This window comes from Somniosus microcephalus, chromosome 8 (genome assembly GCF_052327205.1).
Source record: "Somniosus microcephalus isolate GS21.2 chromosome 8, FLI_Smic_1.0, whole genome shotgun sequence".
Lineage (NCBI taxonomy): Eukaryota > Metazoa > Chordata > Chondrichthyes > Squaliformes > Somniosidae > Somniosus > Somniosus microcephalus.
In genome coordinates this window covers 23,478,695-23,503,395 of record NC_140994.1, presented here as the reverse complement: position 1 = coordinate 23,503,395, position 24,701 = coordinate 23,478,695, and the positions used below count along the sequence as shown (strand labels likewise).

The 24,701-nt window shown below is 43.1% G+C and overlaps 1 protein-coding gene across 3 annotated transcripts in view; it reads right to left on the bottom strand.

The window, feature by feature from the left end:
* The window catches only part of rbm20 (RNA binding motif protein 20), a 288,851-nt gene that overhangs the window by 22,435 nt on the left and 241,715 nt on the right, over nucleotides 1-24,701 (bottom strand). For all 3 annotated transcript variants that reach the window (XM_085994352.1, XM_085994351.1, XM_085994353.1), the window contains exons 6-10: nucleotides 14,779-14,925; nucleotides 10,611-10,742; nucleotides 5,872-5,951; nucleotides 3,040-3,727; nucleotides 1,937-2,038 (exon numbers count right to left, since the gene is read on the bottom strand). In XM_085994352.1, the coding sequence (XP_085850478.1) occupies nucleotides 1,937-2,038; nucleotides 3,040-3,727; nucleotides 5,872-5,951; nucleotides 10,611-10,742; nucleotides 14,779-14,925 (1,149 nt within the window). The remainder of the gene's footprint in view (nucleotides 1-1,936; nucleotides 2,039-3,039; nucleotides 3,728-5,871; nucleotides 5,952-10,610; nucleotides 10,743-14,778; nucleotides 14,926-24,701) is intronic.

The window sequence follows — 24,701 nt, the reverse complement described above, 5'->3', positions numbered from 1 at the left end:
GAAACTTAACTGGACCAGCCACATAAATATGGTGGCAACAAGAGCAGGTCAGGAGCTGGGCATTCTGTGGCGAGTGTCTCACCTCCTGACTCCACAAAGCCTTTCCACCATCTACAAGACACAAGTCAGGAGTGTGATGGAATGCTCTCCACTTGCCTGGATGAGTGCAGCTCCAACAACATTCAAGAAGCTCAACACCATCCAGGACAAAGCAGCCCGCTTGATTGGCAACCCCTCCACCGCCTTAAACATTCACTCCCTCCACCACCAGCGTACCGTGGCTGCAGCGTGTACCATCTACAAGATGCACTGCAGCAACTCGCCAAGGCTTCTTCGGCAGCACCTCCCAAACCCGCGACCTCTACCACCTAGAAGGACAAGGGCAGCAGGCGCATGGGAACACCACCACCTCCAAGTTCCCCTCCAAGTCACACATCATCCTGACTTGGAAGTATATCGCCAATCCTTCATCGTCACTGGGTCAAAATCCTGGAACTCCCTCCCTAACAGCACTGTGGGCGTACCTTCACCACACGGACTGCAGCGGTTCAAGAAGGCGGCTCACCACCACCTTCTCAAGGGCAACTAGAGATGGGGAATAAATACTGGCCTTGCCAGTGACTCCCACATCCCATGAATGAATAATTTAAAAATATCATCTCTTTTATCATTTAATCTCTCCTGCCTTCCATCCTATCACAGACCTTCCCTTTTGTTCTTTCCTCCCCGCCCGCCTTTCCCTGCCTCTGTACTTGCATAAAACCTGTTACATCTCTAACCTTTTCCAGTTCTGACTAAAGGTCATCAACCTGAAACGTTAAGTCTGTTTCGCTCTCCACAGATGCTGCCTGATCTGCTGAATATTTCCAGCATTTTCTGTTTTTATTCCATAGAAATGTGTCTCCAGTGGCCTAATTAAACATTAAATTCACAATTAATTAAATAAAGCATTTGAGTTTTTTGGTTTATTTTAAACATTAGAATACAGTTTCTACAAAACGTGATCTTATTTTTTCACATTTTTATACCTGTGATATCATAAAAATCTGAATATGATTAACATTGATATTTTAATTGTGTAGTATAAATAGAATCTGTATTTTCTCACATATAGGCTACCCTTGCATATAGATAACCCCCAAAATTGAGCCCCTTCCCCAAGGGGGAAATATTATCAATAACTTGCATATAGGCCGCACCCTGAACGTAAACTTTTTTTGGACTTGAAGAGTGTGGCCTATATTTGAATGCCATTTCTCACAGGCTGCCCTGGAGCTACGAATGCACCCAGTCACGAGGGTGATCAAAGGTTTGCTCATGGCATTGTCTCTCAGTAGCAATTTGATCATCCTCAGTTGTGCAAAAAAAAAACCTGTGGTCTATTATTAACGTCAATTTTTGTTTAAGAACATTTAAACTACAGTTCCTTTTTTCAATCCTTCCTCACTTTATATTCCTTCCCCTTTGTGTTTCTGCTTCACATGCTTTTACTGAACCAAGAGGACAGGGAAACCACCTGCTGTCAGACATCTGCTAAAGATGCTCTTGGTCTCCACACCGGAAATGCACAACACCAGCCTGGGTCGACCTGATCGCTAGTATTCTCAACCCTTCCGCATGAAAGGGCCTTGTCCCCGGTCATTTCTTCCTAGCTGAGATCAGGAACTTGTCACATGGGGATGCACAACACCAGCCTGGATCGACCTGATCGCTGATATTCTCAACCCTTCCGCATGAAAGGGCTTTGTCCCCGGTCATTTCTTCCTAGCTGAGATCAGGAACTTGTCACATGGGGAATCACGGGCACAATCTCATGTTCTACTGCTCAACAATATTATGCATTAGAGCGCCAACACACTGCCTCAGCATGCCGTCTCTTCGATGATTGGATAGTCTTGTTGCATGGCTAACTGGTGAAGCAATCACTGGGACATACCTGTTCCTTTGTGTTTCTTTCCGGCTCAGGGTCTGGTGATCTTCTGCTGCTGGGAGGTGATGAGGATTGTTTCCTCGAACATTGACTGTGTTCTTCATCAACCTGCAACCATAACAAGAGTGATTTGGAAGTGTTGTGCCTTGACTTGACCAAGAATAAAATATATGCCAAAAGTAAATGAGCCTCCTCTGCCTGTTAGCTGTAGGAGAGCTGCATAAAATTAGATCGGAGTGTCTTTACCTTGTTCCCAGCAGGCTTGGACCCACAGCACAAAATTCCCACAGAATGACTGGTGTGGGAAATGGAAAGAAATCACACTACTGAAGTTGGGGATGAGTGACATTATTGGGGAAGAGAAAGAGAAGTTTTGTTCCGCATCTGACTACACTATGCTTGATCCAGGAGTGTTGGGACACTGGGTGTCTGAAAGAGGAACGGTTTCCATTCCCCCTGTTATCATCCCTCAACCTGATGGGCACGTAATTGGCACAAAAAAAAAGATTTTTATAATAATGTGGTGTTCTTGGGAAAACATACGAATAAAATTGTAGTCATTATTGGTGAATGCTGTAATTAAAAAATATGGAATGAGTTCTGCTATTCTTATATTCAGAACTTCTAGATATGTGCATGAGGTTAAGAATAATATTCAAAGGGTTTTGTAACTTTTGTAAGTATAATAATCTTGTGTCTATTGCACTTTGGTTACGCACCAGGTCAGCAGAAACTAATAGTCTAATACGATGTAGCTGTTCTCAGAGAATCATAGAAGATGATACCTTTAGCAATGAAATAAATGTAAAATAAGTCAGAAACTTTTTGTAGTGATTGTTGTTGTAACTACGGTATCTAAAGATTTTCACCACATTGCCTATTGAGCAAGGGGTGTAAACTCTTCCATCTCAGTGGGTGACAAGGCAGTAAAGTACTTAATTGGCTGTAAAGCACTATGTGATGTCCTGAGGTTGTGAAAGGCACTATATAAATGCAAGTTCTTTCTTCAAAAACTCTGATAGGAAATTTACTTTACAAGAAAAGTGGCAGGTGACAATGACAGGTGTGATTCCCTGCATTGGCCAATGGCCATGACATTTCATTCTTACCTCACTATCAGATGTTCCATCTTCCTGTTCACGCCTTTCCTTCTCTTCAGGGGCTGTGTGGATTCTGTCTGTCTGAGCTGGAGATGTCAGACTATCACATTCAACTTTGTCCTCAGTCTGATCTTGGCTGCTTAAGGTTCTTCTCTTGCCTGATCGCCTGTGGACCTCACTGTCTTTCCCTTTAGTCCATGGCGAATGTTGACTCCTTATTGATTTAAGCATTTGTTCTTTCTTATAATCCTCTTCATTTCGGATCTTGCACTTAGATTGTAATGGAATCTGGTTCTGAAGGCTGGATTTTGCATATTTATTTTTATGTCTATGGTATCCATCTCCTCTGTCCTCCAATGGCTTTGGACTAGATCGGCCACTTGGTTTTAAATATTGTTTTCTGTCGTAACCCCACTTAACGGACCCATCTCTACTCTGTTCACAATAATTCTTTAGTATGGATTCATCTTTTTCCTCCTCTCTTTTGTGAGAACGACTGTCCCGTGATCCTTTTCTTTCCATCCCATTATTCCGCTCTCCCCTGCTGATTGCCATAGGGCTCAGATTGCACCTGCGAGGGCTCATTGAGGAACGCTGGGAAGAACTACAGGAAGTCAAGCTTGGGCTATGAGATTCCATCCTAGGGCTGAGTGACTTTGTAAGGGGACTGCGGGACCTGGGCCTTTCCAATGGAAATCTGTAACAAGGAATGGTCCAACTGTAAGAATCAATATACAGCGACAAAATGTCCGTGAAAGCCCTCAGTACTTTACTTTCAGTAATATTTTCTGAACACCACAAATACTTTCAAATGGGAATGACTGGTACAATAATGAAGGGTCATAGTTAGTAGGAGATCTACATGAAATGAATTTGTTCATTCTCAATTTAGTTCCTATTGTTTTCCGATCCATAATAGAAAATTGCCCAGGATCCGGCACAAATTGGCACTGATTCAATATTCTCATTCAGAGAGGCCATAAGAATGACTCATTACTGCGGCTCAAGTTATAGGAATCAGACTCTGCGGTTGGGGTCCTACTCCAAATACTTGAGGCCTGAATCCAGGCTGATACTTCAGTGCAGTGCTGAGGGAGTGCTGCACTGTCAGAGGTGCCGTCTTTCAAATGAGACATTAAACCGAGACCCTGTCTGTCTTCCCAGGTGGACGTAAAAGATCCCATGGCACTGTTTGAAGAAGAGCAGGGGAGTTCTCCCAGTGTCCTGGCCAACATTTAACCTTCAACCAATAACACTAAAAACATTGAATCTAGCCATTTATCTCATTGCTGTTTGTGGGTCATTGTTGTGCACAAATTGGCTGCAACATTTTTCCTATATTACAACAGTGACTACTTCATTGACTGTGCAGCACTTTGTGATGCTTGAGGATGTCAAAGGTGCTATGAAATGCAAATTATTTCTTTCACTTTTATAATGGAAACTGCCTATGTAAATTTGTCACGTTATAATTATACACTCTCCCACCAGTAGAGGCACTGCAGTCTCTCAGTTTTGCATCTCTCAGTTACTCAGCCTATACTGCAGAGAAGCTCCTATTCTCCAACCAGCTTTACTTCTCTGCTTTCCAAAATGCCATACATTTTTTCTATTTAAGTATAAATAATGATATAAAATCAAATATATAAAGATAAGGACAGAAAGACTTCAAAATGGGGATTGGACAACCATCTGCATGTCATGGTCCAATTATCCCTCACCCTCTGACCTCGCTTCACCTGAAGACTTGGCCTCGGCAACACCTCAGAGATTGACTAGTATATAAAAAGTATATTCCTAAATTCTGAAAAATGCACAAAATATAGTTTTAAAATATCAGGATTTTCTGGGGACAGGTCATGCCGTCAGATAACCTGAAGAAACTAATCCAATTCATGATGTACAATAAACCAATGACTAAATTTGACACTAAGACCACTGGGGGTTATGTAGCTTACTCCTCACAGTTCCGCCCATTGGTATCAGGCGTTGAGCGACCTAACTAGTGGCTCTTAAAGGGACGGCTGCAGGTCACTCAAAACGCAACCAGAAGTGAGAAATGTTCCTCCTGGTCCCTCAGAGATCTTGCCACCCACTGGTGTGGCCTGTCCACACTTTGACCTACGATTGCCTCACCCCCACCCCCGTCCTTTAACCCATTACTTCCAGCTGGGCTCTACAAAGCAGCCACCAGATTTCCCTCCCCACTCAGAGAGATAGAGCGAAACGGTTCCCATTGGCAGAAGGGTTGAGAACCAGAGGACACAGATTTAAGGTGATTGGCAGAAGAACCAAAGGCGACATGAGGAAAAACTTTTTTACGCAGCGAGTGGTTAGGATCCGGAATGCACTGCCTGAAAGGGTGGTGGAGGCAGACTCAATTGTGGCTTTCAAAAGGGAATTGGATAAGTACCTGAAGGAAAACATTTTGCAGTTCTACGGGGAAAGGGCGGGGGAGTGGGACTAGCTGAAATGCTTTTGCAGAGAGACGACACGAGCTCGACGGGCCGAATGGCCTCCTTCTGTGCTGTAACCATTCTATGATTCTATGATTCACTCCCATCTGGGTCATCACTCACAGCTCACCGATCAAATGGATATGAGGTTCAGCCTCCATAATGGTACAACCCTCTCGCCAAGGACATCGGATAGGCAGCATACTCACATCGTCCACTGCCTGCCCTATGACCACACAAAGTGAAAATCACCCCCCATGTATTGTTTTTATTTTAAAATGTACTTACTTTGCCAGCAAGGCTCCATTTTAAACAAACTATTTGAACAGTCAAAATGACCGTAGTTATAACTTAATTAAGATGTTAATGAAATACATTACATTACCTGTCCCAGTCTTTGTGCATCTCCCTCTCCTTTTGAGAATTAATATCGTTGATGATTGAGTCCACATTCTTTCCTGGTTTCTGAGGAGAGTTTAAAGAATACAAATTAAAAGGCTGTCTCTCTATAATGGATCATTTCCCCTAATATCCAGAGCTGATTTAATGGGTGATCACGCTATAGTTTTCTCTTTGGTTTCTACGCAATCATACTCTTTAGTACTGAAGGCACGTTCACTATAAGGGAAGCTAAAGAAATAATTATTTCCCTAGTAAGGTGTGAAATGCTAACCAATGACATTTTTAAATCCATCACACAGATGGTCAGCAGAGTGAAGGCTCAGTGGCTATTGCTGCCAAACATAGAACTATAGAAGGGATGGTTTGGCACCAGTAGCAAATCAGCACTGGTGTAATAATTGCATGCGTTGTTAGCAGAGCTATTGCTAGCAATGGGGAGCCCACAGGTTTATTGCATGAGAACCACAGCCTAGGAACACAGGAATAGGTGTAGGCCATTCAGCCCCTCAAGCCTGTTCTGCTATTGCATTAGATGATGGCTGACCTGTACCTTAACTCCATTTACCAGCCTTTGGTTCCATAATCCCTTAATACTCTTGCCTAACAAAAATCTATCAATCTCAGTTTTGACATTTTTAATTGACCTATCCTCTGTTTTGGTGGGGAGAGATTTCCAGATTTCCACTACTCAAGGCAATACAAGCCTCGCCTATGCAACCTGCCCTCATAATTTAACCCTTTTAGCCCCGGTATTATTCTGGTGAAACTTTGCTGCACCTCCTCCAAGGCCAATATACCCTTCTGTTTAAGCAGTTTTACAGCAGACTTTGACATCACCGCTACCAAAACTGTACAAATGGAAACTGAAAACGATATCAGTAAGTTGTACTAACCTATGCCTACTGTAAAGCAGCTGTCTTATTTACTACCTCACCAGACCAAAAATGTAAAAATCAAACCTACTCTCCGTGCAGCACAGAACAATCAATGTTATTTTCAGCAGAGAGTTTACACCGATATCTACAGAATACAGCCTGGGTTTAATGTACTGGCAGATTCGAGATGACCTCCTTTTTGGCAGTGCTACAGTGGTATGCAGTGATTTTGAGAATAGCCCACGCACTTGTTTGGCAATGTCGGTGCAGTTAAAGAGGAAAGTAACTCCAGTACGACCTCTCTAGTGATAAGTTATTGTTTAAATTTTGATTTTAAATGATCTTTGATTGTATAACTATCCCCTACGGATTTCAGTCATGGAGCGGTGGGCAGAGCTGAGGTATGGGAGTGCTGTCAGGTGGCAGAGGTCTCACCTGAACGTCCCACTCCACAGTATGATAACCAGTACTAGATGTATTTTTTTACAAACTGATAGGGGGCTCAGTTCTGTGGGTGTTCAAGTGTCTGCCAAGTAGCATCCCATGATACGCATCAAATATTCCAGCTGATAAAGCTGTTAATTGAAAATTTGAAAACTGAAATTGATATATTTTTATTAAGTAAGGGTAGTAAGGGTTACAGAACCAAGGCAGGTAGATGAAGTTAAGAGACAGATTAGCCATTATTTACTTGAATGGAGGAACAGGCTCGAGGGACTGAAATGTCAAACTTTTTGTCTTATAATACTCCTGTGCAGCGCCTTGGGATGTTTTACTACGTCCTATCTCTGTCATCTCCTCCAGCCCCACAACCCTCCGAGATATCTGCGCTCATCTAATTCTGGCCTCTTGAGCATCCCCAATTTTAATTACTCGACCATTGGTGGCCGTGCCTTCAGCTGCCAAGGCCCTAAGCTCTGGAATTCCCTCCCCTAACCTCTCCGCCTCTTTACATCTCTTTCCTCCTTTTAAGATGCTCCTTAAAACCTACCTCTTCATCTGCCCTAATATCTCCTTATGTGGCTCGGTGTCAAATTTTGTTTTATAACGCTCCTGTGAAGCACTTTGGGACATTTTACTATGTTAAAGGCGCTGTATAAATGCCAGTTGTTGTTGCTGAAGGCACTATATAAATAAATACAAGTTGTTGTTGTTGTTGTTGTTGAATGGCCTACTCCTGTTCCTATGCTCCTAAGGTGCTCAGACGTAACATCACACCAGCGTGTCTGCTTCATTGTTGTTGCACAGAGGAGTTCTGTCAAAACACTGATTCATAAACTAAAACTTATAAAAATGGGGAGAAACACTATGGCGAAGTGGCTATTGTCGAGTTACCCTGCCCTTTGCATGACTTAAACTGCTCAGTTTGTACTTAACTTAATCAAGTAATCGCATTGGATAGTAGGGCAACCGAGGGAAAGTCAACAGGATGCCTTTATTTATTCTGGTGAATGTGCTGGCAGACCATGAATAGGAAGGGTGGCGCTGTAACTGGGTAAATAACATTGGAAAATATTAGCTCTGCTGACTTACTTTCTGATTTAAGAGGGTGAGGTTAAAAAGAGGGCAGCAGAGTGTGTCCTGACCATACTCAGCTTGCCAGATTTCTCTACACCCTAGTTTAGACCCGCATGCAAAATGTGATCCAGGCAGGGACTCCCATAGGGGATAGTTATACGGTTGTTTTTTAATATTTAACAGGTGGCAGTGTAACAGAAGTGAAAGAGCATTTCTCTCCTCCATAGAAGGCAGAGATTTCAAATTCCGCAGCTGCCTGTAACTTGAATTGGTTCGTAGCAATGGAGGAGCAACATGTTCCATCTTGGTGGGTTGGGGAAGGGGATAGTCTGTGCCTTCGATCATCTAATTCTAGGACTCTATTAGCAGCAGTTCTCCTAAGCTCCAAATACACTGCTCCACACACATTTCCTCCTCTTCACATCACCACTGTGTTGAGATCATTGACTTAGTTTTTCTACTTCTGCGGAATTGGGGGGGAGGGGGGCGCACATCACTGGCGGGACGGGACAGGACTTACACTTACCACAGAGCTGTTCCCAGACGCCAGACGATCTTCTGGCTTTTGGGTCATTCGAATATCGGAGGGGGGCAACCCCGGCCTTTGCCGTGGGGTCCCACTGAGGTAGAAGTTTGCTGCAATACAGGGGGTGTAGGCAGCCTCCGTACTGGCTGTACAACAGGTCATTTACCACTTAGGCATGTGCACTCCATCACTTGAAGAGCGATTGTACAAGCCCCAGCATCCAGAAACGTTGTCGGGACTCCCTCCCTGGATGCCTGGCACTAACAGGCATCACTTGCCTCCAGCGTCTGAAGATGCAAGTCATGTGAAATATGTTGGCGGATGCATTTCCTTGCTTTGCATCTAGTTTCCATACAGCAGGCGTATTGTTCACTGCCAGTCCTTGCGAGCAAGGAATGTGGGAGGGATGGGGAGGGTGCGGGAACGGGCCTCACAACAAGGTTTCCGAGCATGTTTCCGAGCAATTTTCTGCCTTGGCCCTCCCCAGTTTCACCAACAAAAAAAAATCCAGCAAAGGTAGGCAGGAGGTTTCAGCTGCTGTACCATTTCCTACTCTAATTCATTCTTTGCTAGGACCTCAGAACTGTGGAATTCCTGCCATCCCTCAGTCTTCTCTTCTTTCTACAATCCATTAAAAACCCATGCTTAGCTTCACCTACCCACTACTCCTTGATCGATCTCATCTTCTCTACTACTCTTTCCAAGCTTGGTGGTTTCCTTCGATATGGGCCTTGACCCTTTACTTAAGTTTCTCAAGAAAGAACAGTCACAGAGCAATCTGTAACCTCAGCGCTCCCAACCAAAGGATCAAAAAAGAAGAAATTGCTTCACTCCTATAACCTGTGAAGTGTTACTTTTTATTTCCCTTGTAATGGCCTTTAGTGTGTCTATATGCAGCAAGACCTGGACAACATTCAGACTTGGGCTGACAAGTGGCAAGTAACATTCGCACCACACAAGTGCCAGGCAATGACCATCTCCAACAAGCGAGACTCTAACCATCTCCCCTTGACATTCAATGGCATTACCATCGCTGAATCCCCCACTATCAATGTCCTGGGGGTTACCATTGATCAGAAACTGAACTGGACCTGCCATATAAATACTGTGGCTACAAGAGCAGGCCAGAGGCTGGGAATTCTGCGGCGAGTGTCTCACCTCCTGACTCCCCAAAGCCTTTCCACCATCTACAAGACAAAAGTCAGGAGTGTGATGGAATACTCTCCACTTGCCTGGATGAGTGCAGCTCCAACAACACTCAAGAAGCTCGACACCATTCAGGATAAAGCAGCCCGCTTGATTGGCACCCCATCCACCACCTTCAACATTCACTCCCTCCACCACCGGTGCACTGTGGCTGCAGTGTGTACCATCTACAAGATGCACTGCAGCAACTCGCCAAAACTCCTTCAACTGCACCTTCCAAACCCGCGACCTCTACCACTTAGAAGGACAAGGGCAGCAGATGCATGGGAACATCACCACCTCCAAGTTCCCCTCCAAGCCACACACCATCCTGACTTGGACCTGTATCACTGTTCCTTCACTGTCGCTGGGCCAAAATCCTAGAACTCCCTTCCTAACAGCATTGTGGGTGTACCTACACCATATGGACTGCAGCGGTTCAAGAAGGCGGCTCACCACCATCTTCTCAAGGGCAATTAGGGATGGGCACTAAATGCAGGCCTAGCCAGCGACGCCCACATCCCATCAATGAATTTTAAAAAAAGGTTGATCAGGTTGAGCTTGGATTGTCTTGGTACCTGAGTACAAGTACTTTTATACATTTCGATATAACCTTGCCTTCAACTTGAGTTCCTTGTATTGTTTGGACATGCGGACGAGTAGCTGTTGCTCATTAATGGCAGGAGGTTGCTGCTGATAGAATTGCACCATGGCCTGTGCAGCCTCGGGATATGCCATCTCCAAAAAGGCCTGCAAAAAAATGAAAGATAATCAGTCTATGCTGAAGGTGAAGGTGGTGCTGTGAATTAGTATGCTGCGCTTTGGCGTGCTGATGCGCTATGCCCTGGAGGGGTACAACACAGACTGATGCCTGTAAATTCCTACATGGTGAATTCAACCAGGCTACCGCGGAGAACTGCCAGTATGGAGCTCAGGGACAGAAGTTAAACCGGACCAGATCACTTCACACATCCCTGCGCAACAGGACACGCTGTGAGAAGCTTAGTGATTAAAACAACATTGAATATGTTCGAAAATTCTGTTTTTTAAAAAAAAAACAATACTTAAAAAAAAAATTCAAGAAATATTCCAGGAAAAGGATGTAGAGTGGTTTTATCCGGGAGTGTTTCTCGATTGGGACTCACCCAGGTTTAAAAAGAAACGTATCACTTAAAGATGTAAGAAAATTGGAAATATTTCACTCTGATTACTTGGCCCCCAATCAGAGCCACCATTCTTGTGCTGTGTCTCAGGCTGCGAACCGCGGCCTGACACCTCAGCTCTCTGGTTTGACGTACCAGCACTCCTCTTTGATCCACAACAGGCAAAATGAGTGTTCTGAAGCAATGCTCATGGGAAGTGGGGGCTTTACAGCTGCTTTATATGCTTACAAACACTTCAACATATTTGACTGAGCAGGCTGGGGCTCTTTTCTCTAGAAAAGAGAAGGCGGAGGGGTGACCTGATCGAGGTCTTTAAGATTATGAAAGGGGTTCGATGGGGTAGACGTAGAAAAACATAGAAGATAGGAGCAGGAGTAGGCCATTTGGCCCCTCGAGCCTGCTCCGCCATTCAATGCAATCATGGTTGATCATCCAAATTCAGTACCCTGTACCTGCTTTCTCCCCATATCCCTTGATCCCTTTAGCCTTAAGAAATATATCCAACTTCTTCTTGTATATATTTAATGAATTGGCCTCTACTGTCTTCTGTGGTAGAGAATTCCACAGGTTCACCACTCTCTGGGTGAAGAAATTCCTCCTCATTTCTGTCTTAAATGGCTTACCCCTTATCCTTAGACTGTGATCCCTGGTTCTGGACTTCCCGACCATCGGGAACATCCTTCCTGCATCTAGTCTGTCCAGTCCTGTCAGAATTTTATAAGCTTCAATGAGATCCCCTCTCACTCTTCTAAACTCCAGCGAGTATAAGCCCAATCGACTCAATCTCTCCTCATACGTCATTCCTGCCATCCCAGGTATCAGTCTGGTGAATCTTCGCTGAACTCCTTCCATGGCAAGAACATCCTTCCTCAGATAAGGTGACCAAAACTGCACACAATACTCAAGATGTGGTCTCACCAAGGCCCTGTACAACTACAGCAAGACATCCTTGTTCCTGTACTCAAACCCTCTCGCTACGAAGGCCAACATACCATTTGCCTTCTTAACCGCCTGCTGCACCTACATGCTTATCTTCAGCGACTGGTGCACAAGGACACCCAGGTCTCGTTGCACTTCCCCTTCTCCCAATCTATTGCCATTCAGATAATAATCTGCCTTCCTGTTTTTGACACCAAAGTGGATAACCTTGCATTTATCCACGTTATATTGCATCTGCCATGCCCAATCACCTAACCTGTCCAAATCATCCTGGAGTTTCTCGGCCTCCTCCTCACAGCACACATGCCCACCCAGCTTTGTGTCGTCTGCAAACTTGGAGATATTGGCCCAGTAATTCGGGTCCCAACGCGTGAGTAAGCACCGTGTACTCATGCGTGGGCCCGATGGAATTGCCGGTTTTCAGCATGCACAGCGCACGTGCGGAAAACCGGCATTTCCTTTCCTCTGAACCAAGGGGTTCAGAGGTCAAACGCAGGCGCGCAGGAGTCTGCGCGTGCACGCTGAAATTCCTTTTTTTTTACAGGGTTGCCCGCACGATAAGGCCTTCAGTTTTTACACGAGAAAAAAGCAGACGTAAGTACTTAGTTTTAAAAGGTAAGTGGTCTATTAATTAAAGTTAGAATTTTTTTTCCACAGGTTTATTATTTTTAAAGACTTTACAGTAAGGTAAATATATTTTTAGACCCGATTTGTTAAAAAATGATTTTTTTCAAAATTTTGAATAATTGTTTCAATTAGTTTTTTACAGTTATTAATAGTTCATTTAATTAGTGGGATGTTTTTTTAACTTTTATTTGAAGTTTAAGTACTGTTTTGGGTGCCCGGAGTTTTCATGAGTTTGACAGTTATTACTATCAAACTCATGAATTAACTTTTGCAACCTCCGATTGGTTGCCCAGTGCTCACGTGATCCCAGCCGGCTCATCGAACTAACTATGCCGCTGGAATACGCAAGCACAGCGCGCCGGGAGCTGAACCGGGCCACTGACAGGAAATCCACGCAGGGCCAGGCTTCAACTGTCGGCGCGCTATGTAAGTGTAGGTCGGGGGCTTGCACCCGCGGGAAGCCCCCAACACCAATTTCTGGGCCATTACATCTAGTTCCCTTGTCTAGATCATTAATATATATTGTGACTAGCTGGGGTCCAAGGACCGATCCCTGCGGTACCCCACTAGTCACTGCCTGCCACTCAGAAAAAGACCCGTTTATTCCAACTCTTTGCTTTCTGTCTGCCAACCAGTTCTCTACCCAATTCAATACCTTGCCCCCAATCCCATGTGCCTTAACTTTACACGCTAATCTCTTATGCGGGACCTTATCAAAAGCCTTCTGAAAGTCCAAATACATCACATCCACTGGTTCTCCCTTATCTATTTTGCCAGTTACATCCTCAAAAAATTCCAGTAGATTAGTCAAGCACGATTTACCTTTTGTAAATCCATGTTGACTTTGTCCAATCCTGTCACTGTTTTCCAAGTGCTCTGCTATTACATCTTTTATAATGGACTCTAGCATTTTCCCCACTACTGATGTCAGGCTTACCGGTCTGTAATTCCCCATTTTCTCTCTACCACCTTTTTTGAATAGTGGGGTAACATTAGTTACCCTCCAATCCATGGGTACTGTTCCAAATTCCATCGAATGTTGGAAGATGATCAGCAATACATGTACTATTTCTAGGGCCACTTCCTTAAGTACCCTAGGATGTAGATTATTAGGCCCTGGGGATTTATCGGCCTTCAATCCCGTCAATTTCCCTAACACCAAGATGTTTTCACTTGCAGGGGAGACCAGAACTCGGGGCCATAAATATAAGACAGTCACCAGTAAATCCACTAGGGAATTCAGGAGAAACTTCTTTACCCAGAGAGTGGTTATAATGTGGAACTCGCTACCCACATGGAGTAGTTGAGGCGATTAGCATAGATGCATTTAAGGGAAAGCTAGATAAGTACATGAGGGAGAAAGGAATAGAAGGATAGCAAAATACTGCGGATGCTGGAAATCCGAAATAACAACAGAAAACGCCGGAAAAACTCAGCAGGCCAGGCAACATGCGTGGAGAGAAACAGAGTCAATGTTTCAGGTTGAAGTCCCTTTGTCAGAACTGAGAAAAAAGCAGGGAATGAAACAGATTAAAAAGCAAGTTTGTGGGCTGGGAAATGGGGGAGGGGATGAAAGAACAAAAGGGAAGGTCTGTGGGGGGTGAAGAGACATTAAGAGATATACAAGGCGAGACGAGATGGTAATAGGACAGGTAAAGACACAAAGGATGGCTCTAGATGAAGTGTGACATGCACTGGCAGAATGAGAGACAGCTGCCATGTGGGAGAAAAAAAAAAGGAAAAGGCATAAACCAAAAGTGTGGATAAAAAATATATTTAAAAAGATATATAGAAGGATCTGCTGATAGGGTTAGATAAAGTAGGGTGGGAGGAGGTTTGTGTGGAGCATAAACGTCGGCTTCTGTGCTGTAAATTCTATGTAATTCTTTTTTGCTTTATTTCGAAATAAGCTTTATTAAAAAGAACACCCGGGTTTAGTTTTAAAGGGGTGCCTGAGGATAAGGCTATGGTAGGTTCTTTTACAGAGCACCAAGTTATTAGAGTTTAAAACAATACATTTGGAATTAACAGCTAGTAGAAATGATGATTTTTCACACCTGGTTTGTGGCTCTCATGAGAATGTAGTTGGTGACTTTCCCAAATGGAAGTCCAAGATTAATGACGTCACTCTCGGTGCAGCTTCCTTCGGGAAGATTACAGATGTGAACAACTCGGCTGGGTCCAGGCTTCCTCTGTGGAAACGGCTAGAAACAAAGAATGTTAGCTTCAAAGCAATGGGAAGTGCCCTTTGTGTAGGAAAACCCACACAATCTGTAACAAGCATAATGTGTTCACTGTTCCACTGGGCAAGGCCATAGTCATACACAACCAGAATTTATACACCTGTTTATTCACCATTGTCTTTTTGGAGTTCATCTACATTTTTTGCTAACCTTAGGTCGGGCTAGATTCACATTTGCACTGCCAATGGAGTCCATAATTGCAGGAGCACCATCACCATGAGGACTGTAGCAGTTCAGGAAGAAGGCTCGCCACCACCTTCTCCAGGGCAGCTCGGGATGGGCAATAAATGCCAGCCTTGCCCGCGTTGTCCACATCCTGAGAACAATTTTATTTTAAATTGGAAACTAATTTGGGAGGGACCAAACTAAAGAATCTCCGCTGGGGATAGTGAATACTGTGAGAATTACTTGAAGCTCAGTGTAGATAAAAAGAGAGGAAAGGGAAATTAAAATAAACCAGGCATAGTCTCAGGATAAGGGGCCGGCCATTTAAGACGGAGATGAGGAGGAATTTCTTCACCCAGAGGGTTGTGAATCTTTGGAATTCTCTGCCCCAGAGGGCTGTGGATGCTGAGTCTTTGAGTATATTCAAGGCTGAGATCGATAGATTTTTGGACTCTAGGGGAATCAAGGGATATGGAGATCAGGCGGGAAAGTGGAGTTGAGGTCGACGATCAGCCATGATCTCATTGAATGGCGGAGCAGGCTCGACGGGCCGTATGGCCTACTCCTGTTCCTAATTCTTATGTTCCTATGTACTCAGACAACAAATGATATAATTTTTATGTGTTATCAGAGTGATGCTGGAAAAGCTGTGTCCAGTAACTTGGGATGTTTTACTACATTAATGGCATTATACAAATGCAAGTTGTTGTTTTGATATTTATTGCCCATTCCTAACTTCCCTGAGAAGATGGTGCTTCATAGCATTTGCTAGGCCACTTCATAGGGCATTAAAAGTCAACCAGATAGTGCGGACTAAAGCCACACCTGGAAGAGACTGGGTAGGGATGGCAGGTTCCCGACCCTCAAGGCGGTTTGCAAGAGCCCAGTAACATTTATGATCATTTTGTTTTCCTGGCGATAGTCCACAAATTACCAGATTTATTTTGAATTCAACATCACAGCTTGCCACGGTGAGACATCTGGGTTGCCAATCTAGTCCCATAACCACTATACTACCCATCATCATATAGATATATAAATGTGAGGTTCAAAGGGAGCAGCAAAAAGTGAGAGGATAGGAGCAAAGCTTGTACATACAGAGTGTAAATAAAAACAGAGGCATTAAACATGGTCAATTTGTGAAGTACAAGAGTGTCCGAGGTGTTTATTTTTAAATTTTCACCAAAACATTGGATACTGTGATTTAATTTTGGATGTTTTTAATGAAACCGTTTTATATCACATTTAATGAAGATTCCAGCAATAGTTTCCAGCTTTTTGTATAATCGCAGTGGATTCGATCTCTTCTTTGGTCACCACGAAAAGTAATTGCTGATAAACAGCAAGGATCTCTTCTTGTAGATCATTGTTTACCAAAGTCTATCTTCTGGCATGTATATAGGATAATAAATGGCCTTCCAGCAAATATTTTTTTCTTGGATCATGGGTACATGATCCTTGCCCAGTTCCCCTCAGAATCTGAGGAAATTAATGGCCCAGATTTTGTGGTCAGCGGCGAAGTGACGGCGCTCACCGCTGACCTTGAAGAAAGCTGCCCACAAAGATTTAGCAGACGTTGATTTCCCCTAATCTAACGTCAGTTTCAATCTGGCACTATCTATAGGGGATCTGTGGGGTCCAGGAACAGTGATGTCATCAAGCAGGCTGAGCAGCCAATCGCATTGAAGAATTTTTGCAGACAGCAAACCAGGAAGTAAAAAGCAGGTTTTATCATTCACTTTTTAATCATTTTACAGAAAGTGAAATAAAGACTGAAACATACACATGGGATTAAGGTAGAAGCTGAAATATCATAAACAAACTTTAAAAAAAAGTAAAAATTAATTTTATTATTTTAAAAATCTATTGAGTTTTTATCATGGATTGGAGGGAATGACACTCCACAATATAAAATTTGTTTTTCAGGGCGAGAAAGGTTATTCAGCAGTAATTATGACTTAGTATGCCATTAAGAACTCAGTTACACCTCATTGAATAAGGCTTAACTTTTTTAATGTTTTTTACAGCAAGAATAGTACGTAAAAAGTTGAAGTTCACGTCAAATCACTGATTCTGTGTTGGTTGCATCTGCAAGGACTGCGACTGCGACTGCGCACCCTGTGAAGGAGCAGGGTATCACTGACAGCAACTTGCGGATTTCCACATTGACTGCGCATGTGCGGGCGCCAGAAGTTGCTGTCAGTTTCACAGAGTAATGACGGCGAATGCTGACAGTTTTGCCGCCATTACAACTGCAAATTCCCAGCCAATAAGTGCTAGGAAAGAATAAGTAGCTTTACGTAATGTGAATAAGGCTGTGACCCATGTTTATTTCTGGCGCTGAGACCAGTGGGGGCATATATCATCTTTTTGGAAACAAGACGTAAGGCTGTCTGATTCTCTCACAGAAACTTGAGCTCTTTGCTGACTAGTATTTAGTCTGCCATCAAGCAAATCTTTCCAACACCTAGTTGCTTAGTTGCAACACGTCAGCAGGGTTCAATGTTGCAGCAAACATAGTGGGTAGAAAGGGAAAATAGCCACAAATAGTCTGATGAATCCTGATGAAGGATCGCACCTAAAACATTAACCAATTTTTTCTCTTCCAGACACTGGCTGACCTGCTCTACCTTTTCAGTATTTATTTGGTTTTAGCTCAGATCTCCAGCATTGGTGTTTCTCTCTGTACAATCACAGAGATGATATAAACTGATAGGAAGCAGCACTGGATCACAGGTATGTGAGCCGAGGAAAACGGAGGTGTCTTATATTCTGAGATTTAAAAAGATTTCACAGCAGGTTCACACACTGAACACATAGGAGCTTCATGCAGCCTTATATCCACTGGCAGACATTATGGATTTGGAAAAAGAGATTTAATATCAGTGACTGCCAAGAGTTGTAGAATACGACATGGTGCGAAAAAAAAAAGCTTTAGGAGGTAATGAGCTAAAGTTTTGGCAGTTCTGTTAGTGCTAACGAAGATGCAAAATGTGAATCTGAGCATTGTATTTTAGGTTTCATTTGTCAGTGCTAAGTATTGATAATGCAGATAAATTAATATTTTAACCCATAGAATGCCAGCAGCTCCAGGGAATCTCAAGCTCCCTAGGTTGGCTGTCTTTTATTGAGATTTCAGCTCATCAGCATGACTGAAACAATCAGTAACGTGACAGTAATAATGGTATTCAGGTGTCAGGAGTAACTTTGCTCCTGCAATGTTATCTGTTTGGCAGGAGCTCCATTACGGCAATACTAACTATTATAGGAGCTCCATTACGGCAATACTGACAGTATCGTAGGAGCTCCATTACGGCAATACTAACTGTATTATAGGAGCTCCATTACGGCAATACTGACAGTATCGTAGGAGCTCCATTACGGCAATACTGACAGTATCGTAGGAGCTCCATTACAGCAATACTAACTGTATTATAGGAGCTCCATTACGGCAATACTAACTGTATTATAGGAGCTCCATTACGGCAATACTAACTGTATCGTAGGAGCTCCATTACGGCAATACTAACTGTATTATAGGAGCTCCATTACGGCAATACTGACAGTACCGTAGGAGCTCCATTACGGCAATACTGACAGTATCGTAGGAGCTCCATTACGGCAATACTAACTGTATTGTAGGAGCTCCATTACGGCAATACTAACTGTATTATAGGAGCTCCATTACGGCAATACTAACTGTATTATAGGAGCTCCATTACGGCAATACTAACTGTATTATAGGAGCTCCATTACATACTAACTGTATTGTAGGAGCTCCATTACGGCAATACTAACTGTACCGTAGGAGCTCCATTACGGCAATACTAACTGTATCGTAGGAGCTCCATTACAGCAATACTAACTGTACCGTAGGAGCTCCATTACGGCAATACTAACTGTATCGTAGGAGCTCCATTACAGCAATACTAACTGTACCGTAGGAGCTCCATTACGGCAATACTGACAGTATCGTAGGAGCTCCATTACGGCAATACTAACTGTATTGTAGGAGCTCCATTACGGCAATACTAACTGTATTATAGGAGCTCCATTACAGCAATACTAACTGTACCGTAGGAGCTCCATTACGGCAATACTAACTGTATTATAGGAGCTCCATTACGGCAATACTAACTGTATTATAGGAGCTCCATTACGGCAATACTAACTGTATTATAGGAGCTCCATTACATACTAACTGTATTGTAGGAGCTCCATTACGGCAATACTAACTGTACCGTAGGAGCTCCATTACGGCAATACTAACTGTATCGTAGGAGCTCCATTACAGCAATACTAACTGTACCGTAGGAGCTCCATTACGGCAATACTAACTGTATCGTAGGAGCTCCATTACAGCAATACTAACTGTACCGTAGGAGCTCCATTACGGCAATACTAACTGTATCGTAGGAGCTCCATTACGGCAATACTAACTGTATTGTAGGAGCTCCATTACGGCAATACTAACTGTACCGTAGGAGCTCCATTACGGCAATACTAACTGTATCGTAGGAGCTCCATTACAGCAATACTAACTGTACCGTAGGAGCTCCATTACGGCAATACTAACTGTACCGTAGGAGCTCCATTACGGCAATACTAACTGTATCGTAGGAGCTCCATTACAGCAATACTAACTGTACCGTAGGAGCTCCATTACAGCAATACTAACTGTACCGTAGGAGCTCCATTACGGCAATACTAACTGTACCGTAGGAGCTCCATTACGGCAATACTAACTGTATCGTAGGAGCTCCATTACAGCAATACTAACTGTACCGTAGGAGCTCCATTGCGGCAATACTAACTGTATTGTAGGAGCTCCATTACAGCAATACTAACTGTATTGTAGGAGCTCCATTACGGCAATACTAACTGTATTATAGGAGCTCCATTACAGCAATACTAACTGTATCGTAGGAGCTCCATTACGGCAATACTAACTGTATTGTAGGAGCTCCATTACAGCAATACTAACTGTACCGTAGGAGCTCCATTGCGGCAATACTAACGGTATCATAGGAGCGCCTACATGACGTCCACATCCCGTGAATGAATTAAAAAAATACTTATGCTGTTGCTATACATACAATTCTCACCCTCCCCTTATTTTCCATCTACAATTTCATAGCTTAGGAAGTTAAGTGGTCCAGATGCCCTTGAATACTATGAATCTGTCTTATGCTCATTAACTGATCATGTAGCTTGTGGTCATCAGCAAACTTTCTAATGTTACAAGATGCATTTGATTTATGAATAGTAGGAACAGCAGGGGACTTGGAACAGATCCTTGCAGAACTCCATCAGTCACTGCTCCCAGCTGGAGCTTTTTCTATTTATCATCACCTTGTGCTCTCTATCAATGAGCCGGGTATCAATTCTATCATCCTTAATCTTCATAGCAGTCCATTCAGTAGGACAATCGTGCAGATGGAAAATAGTTAGTTAGCCAAAATATGCACAGCACACAGTCAAATGTGGCTTATAAGGCTCAATTGGCAGAAAGCGTTACTTGTCATGTTATATATGGAAGACATTCGCCCAGTAGAGTTGGATGATAAACATCACTTAAAATGGATTATAGAAGCACCTCCTCCAGCAACTGCTGAAAAACTATGACACAAAAGTAAACAATCGATCAAATGTCTCGTGGAGAAGCAGCGATTCGACGAGGCGATATTTACCTTCTGCCCAAAATGGGCCTGCAGTTGGTAGAGAGGCCAAAGTCAGCATTGGATGGCCCAAACCATCTTCAGCTTTGGGCCTCATCGGCATAATTCGGGTTAGCTTCCGAGTGCTCAGTGAGCACGTGACCAGCTCGCAACACTGGGGGGTGGGAGGGGTGGTTGTAGTGACTGAGCCGGATGTCAGTAGTAAAAGAGGTTTGGGGTGGAGCACCAAGGTTTCCACCCAGCAGCCGGCAGTGGGCTGCAGTATTTTTGTGGGACTCCAAAAAAGTTCCAGGCCATTTGTGGAATGGCCTCCAGTAGTCTCTTTAAGCGCTGCTCACCACTCAGTACAAATGGGCGGAGCAAACGCGGTGCATGCTTAGCCTATTTGTACCTGAAAATTGCACATGGGATCTTACAACTGGTGTATTTATATCGCGCCTTTAATGTAGTAAAACAGGTATCCCCGGTGTCCTGGCCAATATTTATCCCTCAATGAACATCACTAAAAAAGATTATCTGGCCATTATCACGTTGCTGTTTGTGGGAGCTTGCTGTGCACAAATTGGCTGCCGCGTTCCCTATGTTACAACAGTGACTCCACTTCAAAAGTACTTCATTGACTGTAAAGCGCTTTGAGACGTCCAGTGGTCGTGAAAGGCGCTATATAAATGCAAGTCTTTCTTATAGAGTCTGTCTTATCATGACCTTCCCTTCCGCACCAGAAGTTGATCTCCGACTTTAAGGATCACTTAGCTTCTTTCCCTATTTCCCCAGAAAAAAGATCAAACAATGCTATTAATAACTCGATGATCCTCAGCTCCCCTTATCAATGGAATGCCAAGAAATTTAGCCAGCAGAGCATTATACCACTGACCCACCCACCTGTTCCCTTTGAATCAGTTTACCCCTTCCAGAGATCCCAGTAGAAGCTCCCTGTCTCCAGTGCTTAGAGAGAGGGAAAAATCCCAGACTTGGTAGCTACTCCATCTTACCATTAATTTGAGCAAATATAAATGACTACCGGCAGTAATAGAATTATGCAAATGCCTGAATTTTAAGGTTTAAGGGCTCAAAAAATATGGACTAAAAAATCTTAATGCTCATCCTTATCCCTATGTCAAAGGACCATGTACGTATAAGTTACGACTGACCATATATTAATTGTAGGACCTAAGAGATCACGATCCATATAAAATGGGCAGGTTGTAAATAGCATCTGCCTCTCTCATTGTTGTTTATGACTAGGTCATAAAAAATGATGGGGTTATAAAAGGATACATTAATTGCTTTATATAACTACAACTATACACAACAGGTTATTTGACAATCTGCACAATAAAAGCTTATATAAATGGGATAGTGATACAATTCTTATTTATGTTCGTTTTTTTTACCCTTGACAGGTAAATTTTAAAATTTTAATTAAACAAGACAGATACTAACATGAAATGAATTGGAGGTGACAAAGAACAATCAGATTCTATTGAGGGTAAAAAGTATGGATTTGCATGTAATTCATTTCCAACCTGTGGATGTGCTGAGTAATATTTTTAAAAATGTATGCATAAAAATGCACATCCACAGTGCAATGTGAAACCAATTCGACTGCACCCTTGCTGATCCGCCATAATGGAGCGGGACCCAGTCTCCCGGCTGGATAATGCAGAATCCTCAAAGAAATAGCTGCTCTGAATTCTGACTGCTTTGTCTCTCGTTACCTGCTTGCCTTCGTCCTATTCAACAACAACAACTAACATCTGTCTGAGGCTGAACCACACTGTTCGCAACCTTGGTGTCATAAGAACATAAGAACATAAGAAATAGGAGCAGGAGTAGGCCAATCGGCCCCTCGAGCCTGCTCCGCCATTCAATAAGATCATGGCTGATCTGATCCTAACCGCCATTCCACTATCACAGAACCATCTCCTGAATCTAACAGAATTAGACACACGAAATAGGAGCAGGATCAGGCTACACAATCCGAACCTAGACTCATGTCCAAATTCCTGCCCGCTCCCCGTAACCCTTAATTCCCTTTACTTCTAGGAAACTGTCTATTTCTGTTTTAAATTTATGTAATGATGTAGCTTCTACAGCTTTTTGGGGCAGCATATTCCATGGACCTACCACCCTCTGAGTGAAGTAGTTCCTCCTCATCTCAGTTTTGAAAGAGCAGCCCCTTATTCTAAGACTATGCCCCCTAGTTCTAGTTTCACCCATCATCGGGAACATCCTCCCCGCATCCACCCGATCCAACCCCTTCACAATCTTATATGTTTCAATAAGATCGCCTCTCATTCTTCTGAACTCCAATGAGTAGAGTCCCAATCTACTCAACCTCTCCTCATATGTCCATCCCCTCATCCCCGGGATTAACCGAGTGAACCTTCTTTGTACTGACTCGAGAGCAAGTATGTCCTTTCTTAAGTATGGACACCAAAACTGTACGCAGTATTCCAGGTGCGGTCTCACCAATACCTTGTACAACTGAAGCAATACCTCCCTATTTTTATATTCTATCCCCCTAGCAATGAAAGCCAACATTCCATTGGCCTTCTTAATCACTTGCTGCACCTGCATACTAACCTTTTGAGTTTCGTGCACCAGGACCCCCAGATCCCTTTGTACTTCAGTACTTTCCAGTTTCTTGCCATTAAGATAATAACTTGCTCTACGATTTTTCCTGCCAAAGTGCATAACCTCACACTTTCCAGTATTGTATTCCATCTGCCAAATCTCTGCCCACTTACTTAGCCTGTTTATGTCCCCTTGCAGGTTTTTTATGTCCTCCTCACTCACTACTTTCCCTCCCATCTTAGTATCATCTGCAAACTTTGATATGTTACACTCGGTCCCCTCCTCCAAATCATTAATATAGATTGTAAAGAGTTGGGGACCCAGCACTGACCCCTGCGGAACACCACTAGTTACGGATTGCCAGTCTGAGAATGAACCATTTATCCCAACTCTCTGCCTTCTGTTAGATAGCCAATCCTCTATCCATGCCAGAATATTACCCCCAATCCCGTGATTTTTTATCTTAAGCAATAATCTTTTGTGTGGCACCTTGTCAAATGCCTTTTGGAAGTCTAAATACACTACGTCCACTGGTTCCCCTTTATCCACCCTATATGTTACTTCCTCAAAGAACTCCAGCAAATTTGTCAAACATGACTTCCCCTTCATAAAACCATGCTGACTTTGTCCTATTAAATTATGATTATCCAAATGTCCTGTTACTGTCTCCTTAATAATGGACTCCAAAATTTTACCTACCACAGATGTTAGGCTAACCGGTCTATAGTTTCCAGCCTTCTGACTACTGCCCTTTTTAAATAAGGGTGTTACATTAGCAGTTTTCCAGTCTGCCGGGACCTTTGCCGAGTCCAGGGAGTTTTGGAAAATTATTACCAATGCATCCACAATCCCTACCGCCACTTCCCTCAAGACCCTAGGATGTAAGTCATCAGGTCCAGGTGATTTATCCGCCTTGAGTCCCATTATTTTACCGAGTAACACTTCCTTAGTGATTTTGATCGTGTTTAGCTCCTCCCCCCCTTTAGCCCCCTGTTTGTCCAGTGTTGGGATATTCTTAGTGTCTTCTACTGTAAAGACTGATATAAAATATTCATTCAGTGTTTTTGCCATCTCCATATTTCCCACCATTAATTTCCCGGTCTCATCCTCTAAGGGACCAACATTTACTTTAGCCACTCTTTTTCTTTTTATATAACTATAAAAACTCTTACTATCTGTTTTTATATTTTTTGCTAATTTACTTTCATAATCTATCTTCCCTTTCTTAATCAATCTTTTTGTTATTTTTTGCTGTCTTTTAAAGTTTTCCCAATCCTCTATCCTCCCACTAGATTTGGCTACCTTATATGCCCTTGT